The sequence below is a fragment of the Penaeus monodon genome, chromosome 12 (genome assembly GCF_015228065.2).
Source record: "Penaeus monodon isolate SGIC_2016 chromosome 12, NSTDA_Pmon_1, whole genome shotgun sequence".
In the NCBI taxonomy this organism is placed as follows: Eukaryota; Metazoa; Arthropoda; class Malacostraca; order Decapoda; family Penaeidae; genus Penaeus; species Penaeus monodon.
This window is the reverse complement of record NC_051397.1, coordinates 51,929,020-51,934,019: the sequence shown is the minus strand read 5'-3', so window position 1 is coordinate 51,934,019 and position 5,000 is coordinate 51,929,020. Positions and strand designations below refer to the sequence as shown.

Sequence of the window (5,000 nt, the reverse complement as noted above, 5' to 3'; positions counted from 1 at the left end):
GAAGAGGAGTGAAAAAAGACTACATTCTGATCACATATTGGGGAGCCTTCTTTTGCCTGGTCTGCTTAAAAAAATAAACCAATAAAAAATGTCCAATACGAGTTGCTTTGAAATTCAGTAATGACAAATACATCCTAACAGAAGCATGAGATCTCTAAAATAACAAACTGCTCTGAAAAACACTCCCTTATTCTCATTTTACACGATTACTTTTGTGTTAAAACTGTATTAAAAAAAACAAAAACAAGTATGCTTTATACATATCAAGAATTTTTTTTATGTGTTAGCAAGAAAAGAAAAATGAAACCTGACAGAACATAAGTAAAAGCTACATTCTAATGCATCATTTGAAATTTATGTGATTCCACTGCTTTAAAAATCCAAAACAAATGTCTACAACTGTAATATCTACTTCTACAGGACAAAATTTGTAAACCACCGCTGCATTCTTCTACCAATTTCTTTTCGTAGATAAGAATTTATATCAGTGATAAAAGAATAAACTCATATGCTTCAGAGAAGTTCAATAACTCCCAAAGAAAGTGTGAGGAAACAGAAAAGAAAAAAGAACTCTAGCTGCATTATCTTTGAAACTAACAACTTTCTCATCAGTATGTATTTTGACAAGTAATTTTCTAATGATTGTTTTGTGCAAAGTTCTATGCATCTCCAGTAATTTGCCGCTTTAGTTTCTACCAGATAATTTATCTTTAAAATAAAGTTTATTTAAGTACTATTTGTGGCTCTACATCATAAATCACATACATATTGTGCAAAAATAAGCTTAGTGAGCCCTTGATACAAATCTAATGAAGATGAATGCCATAATCTTTTGTTTCTCACTTAGGTCATTGATCTCCTGTATCATCAATAAATTAAATCATATTCCATAAAAATACTGAAGTGATTCAGACTCTATCATATGTGGGAAAAATATGTGATGTTGCAAGCTTGAGTCCCTGGCCACAATTTTCAATCTGTAAATAAAAATTAATTAGTTGATTTGTGTTTTGTATAATATTATGCATTTCATAATCTTATCATATTCATCTAAAATTAATAAAGTATGAAATAAGGACCAAATTCTAATATGTTTGCAATAATTATGTAATGGAATTGCAATTAACAGTACCTATTGTATGGTGGTCAAATTCGAGATAGATGATGAAGAAGGTTTGATGGCAGAACCGCTTCCAGTTTCTCCAGAACATACTGGATTGGGACATACCACCAGCTCAGAAGCTATAAGGACAAAAATCAATTGAGAATCTTAGAAAACACAGGAATTTCAACTGTCTCACTATTTCAGTATCTTTTGCATAAAATTAAAGTAAGCACAAGTAAAACATACTGTCTTGGCTAGAGCACCCATGGGCTCAGGATACTGGTGTGTTAAGAGAGCCAATAATGCAGTAAAGGAGCAAAGCCCTGCAGTGAATACAATGAAGAATGGCAACTCCTTTTTTGGGTAGACAGACACCTCATGGAAAGCTGCAGATAACAAGAAAAAATAATAAAATAAATTAATCTATGGCAAAGAAAAAACAAAATGATAAATTGCATGAATTTCTGTAAACTGCAACTATCAAGAAAATCAAGACAGCACTGTGGCATGCAGGGACCTGTATGCATACCTTACAGCTATGCATCCTGGTCCAAGCAAGCTATTCTTACTTCTAATTGATTGGCCATCTTCATTTGTTATCTGCCTACCAACAATAACATTTTACAATATCATTTTTTTAAAAAGTAAGATATTCTAATACACTTTTCATTGAGACAAAACTCCAAATGGATCAATAATGTGTCATAACAACAACATAACTGTTTTATAAGTGCAGCGACTCCCAAAATGTGGTGCATACACCTCAGGAGGTATGTATGAAAAAACTTGAAAGATAACATACAATGATATTATTTTGTGACAAGTACTGTTGTAATATAATAAGATGTAAGTGATATACAATTAATGTTAGTAAATTTGTCAGCTTTATAAATCAAATGAAAATGCAATGCATGCAGCAAATGGTAGAAAAAAATGGTGGTGGCAGAGGTGGGTGTATAGATTCAAAAATGTTTGGGAGCTGCTGAAGAACAGCAATTTCATGGAGATAAATACTTACATGGCAGAAGCTCCCGATCTGCACATTCAGTGCAAGTTGGGTAAGGATAAAACAAATGTCCTTTCTCCAGAGGATAGGGAATAATACGGAATGTTCCTTCCCATGTGCAATGCAGGAGGTTCAGTGCTCCTTCAACCTTTAAGAAATATTTAAAAATCAAATTCCTCTCCAGAAGATTCAGTGACAATTAACAATTAATACACTGATAGTGACAAAGTTCATTTACTCTGTTAATGCTCTGAATTATAAATAAATGTCTCAATGAAATGCTATGCACTATGGAATGACATGCCAGTTCACAAAAGCTACTTACTCTTTTCCAGTGTGGGAGGTGGAAGAAGGCATATGCAATGGCTTCAGAATCTCCTCTTTTAAGAATATGCTCAGGAGGAAGAATAAGTGGCTTCATCTCCAGCAAGTACTGAAAAGAGTAAAATTATAAACAATATGTATATGTTTAAGTGTGCAAGGGCTCTCACACTTACTCTCATACTCTGTCTCTCCTAATTTTGTTGTGATATGAGTAACAGTAACTGAAAATGTTAATTACCTTTGGTACATGTGGGTTGAATTCTACAGCACGGTGAATGGCTTCTACAGCTGCCATTTCTGCTGCTGTGAGACCACGTTTACTTGCTATATCTGGAGAAAATCTAGAATAATGGACTTTGTAAGTTCCTCTTCCACAACACTATAAAACCAGGAGAAATATCCCCCATTACTATAAACATTATACAGAAGCTATATATGATCAATAGAAATGCAAAAAAGAGAAACAAAGAAAAGACATAAAAAAAAGGGAAAAGAATAAGGAAGAGGGAAGATATAGGGATGGAGAGGAAGGGAGAAAAATAATAAAACAGTACAGACATACTTTCATTATTCAAACACACATCAATACTAACTTATCTGCTACTGCTCTTGCTTTTAGCAGTGCTGCTGTATAACATATAGTTGCAGACTTTGGGAGAGCAATGTCATCATATTTTGCAAGAACAGCTTGTGCATCAGCATATGCACCAACCTCAAGTAATGCCTCTAACAAATTTTCATGTAGGTTTAAGACATTCATAATTGGAGGCACTTCCTTTGTTAACTGAAAGAAAAATTAGTTACTTTAGTATGTGAATGACTATATAAGTGGAACACTCATGCATGGAACACAAATAACATTATATATCTGAATCATTAACACCTTCTGGCACACATGGTATTAAACAAGTGGTAAATTCACACACAGGCAGACAAAATGCTCATAAAAAAAAAATCATAGCTGGGCCATACCCTATCAAATAATTAGCAAGACAAGACCATCTAGGTGGTGAGTTTGCCAAGTTTAGCCAGAATACATAAATAACCGGTAACACTTACATCCCTGAACATCTTTATTGCTTCTTTCATCTTGCCAAGTTTTCTTGCGCACATGGCAAGTCGTCTTTTTATGTAAATAAATACATTTCTGTCCCGCCCTGTAAAACAAAACAAAAGAGTAAAAAAGAAAATCATATTGAGCTCACAACCAAGAAGAAAGAGCATTTTGAACCTTAGGTGTCCATCCTCTAGGAAAAATCAAATATCCTTAGAAATCTTTATAAAAATATGGTAATCAAATGCTTCAAGTATAATTATTTTACATTTTCAGTTATATTTCCCTTACAATTATCCTTTCTCAAATGATAATAAACTAGTTACCTATTACTTACACTACTTTAAGTAAAAATAACAGAAACTATATGGCACATCAATATGGTTAAAAAAACTGCATTAGTAAATCTTGATCCAATGCACAATTCTCCCAAAATTAAATACCTATAAAATTACATTCAAAGCAACAAATAACAATTGGCCAAAGTAGCATGAAACAAAGACTATATATAGAGCTAATTTTTTTCCTCAATGACATAAAAATACACACACACAACTGGTCACCAACTAAAAGTAATGAAAAACGTACTGAACTTACTGTGCAAAGCTTCCATAACTGGACTTTGATGCTGGGTAGTTTGTGACTTTCTATAATTTACTTCAGCATATTTCAATGCTGTTTTAAGCATTTTCTCCACCTCCACAATGGAGTTGCATTCCTCCTCAGCTAAGAGAATGTATGCTGAGGCACACTCGGGGTTTAGTTCCAAGGCAGAATGTGCCGACTTGATGCGTACCTCTGGGTTTCTTTCTCTCCAGGCTGTCTGCATTACTGTTTATAGAAAGTTATATATAAGCATTTCTGCTACAGTGCAAACTACTACAAAATGCTTGCCCATCAATCTCAAAATATGACACCATGGACTAAGGTAATGGACTGACTTACTTTCATATTCTGGCTTCCCTGCATCTGCCTCACAAGTGAAGAATGTCTGGTGGTCTTGTGCAGATAAGTTCATGTCATAGTATGTCAGGGGTTCCTTCTTGGTTGACCATGTTAGCCGCTGGTACTCAGAACCTCGGAAAAGATTCAGCGGATTCCGCCACACTTTACACTCTAAAATATTGAAAAATTTCAGAAATATGTAAATCAAAGAAAAATAATGAATCAAGGGAATGAATGTATGAATGTATAAACAAACTACTGTTGCATAGTAAGGAACTTCACAGTTTTCAGACAAAAAAATGCACTTACAAATTACAAATTCACTTACCTGGTACACTTTGTTGATTATTGTTATTGTTGGGATTGGTATTGGTGTTTTCTGTGGTGGTGTTCTCACCACCCCCAATCCATGGACTGAGGTGGTTGAGGGACACCTGTTCAATGAACGAGGTTCCATATTTTCGAAAGTACCACCACTCAAATATCTGTGAAAGGAATGATTATACATCAGACTCACTGCAAATTCATCTTTTACTAAAAACAACAACAAAAAACAAGACAAACGG

The 5,000-nt window shown here is 34.1% G+C and overlaps 1 protein-coding gene across 4 annotated transcripts in view; it reads right to left on the bottom strand.

The window, feature by feature from the left end:
- LOC119579580 (protein ST7 homolog) overlaps nt 1–5,000 on the bottom strand; it is a 26,044-nt gene that overhangs the window by 890 nt on the left and 20,154 nt on the right. For all 4 annotated transcript variants that reach the window (XM_037927499.1, XM_037927500.1, XM_037927498.1 and 1 more), the window contains 11 exons: nt 4,763–4,919; nt 4,435–4,605; nt 4,087–4,320; nt 3,495–3,592; nt 3,029–3,219; nt 2,674–2,776; nt 2,437–2,544; nt 2,124–2,259; nt 1,352–1,491; nt 1,133–1,242; nt 1–977 (listed from right to left, as the gene is read on the bottom strand). The exon at nt 1–977 is cut by the window's left edge and continues 890 nt beyond it. In XM_037927499.1, coding sequence (XP_037783427.1) covers nt 1,147–1,242; nt 1,352–1,491; nt 2,124–2,259; nt 2,437–2,544; nt 2,674–2,776; nt 3,029–3,219; nt 3,495–3,592; nt 4,087–4,320; nt 4,435–4,605; nt 4,763–4,919 — 1,434 coding nt within the window. In that variant the 3' untranslated portion in view covers nt 1–977; nt 1,133–1,146. The remainder of the gene's footprint in view (nt 978–1,132; nt 1,243–1,351; nt 1,492–2,123; nt 2,260–2,436; nt 2,545–2,673; nt 2,777–3,028; nt 3,220–3,494; nt 3,593–4,086; nt 4,321–4,434; nt 4,606–4,762; nt 4,920–5,000) is intronic.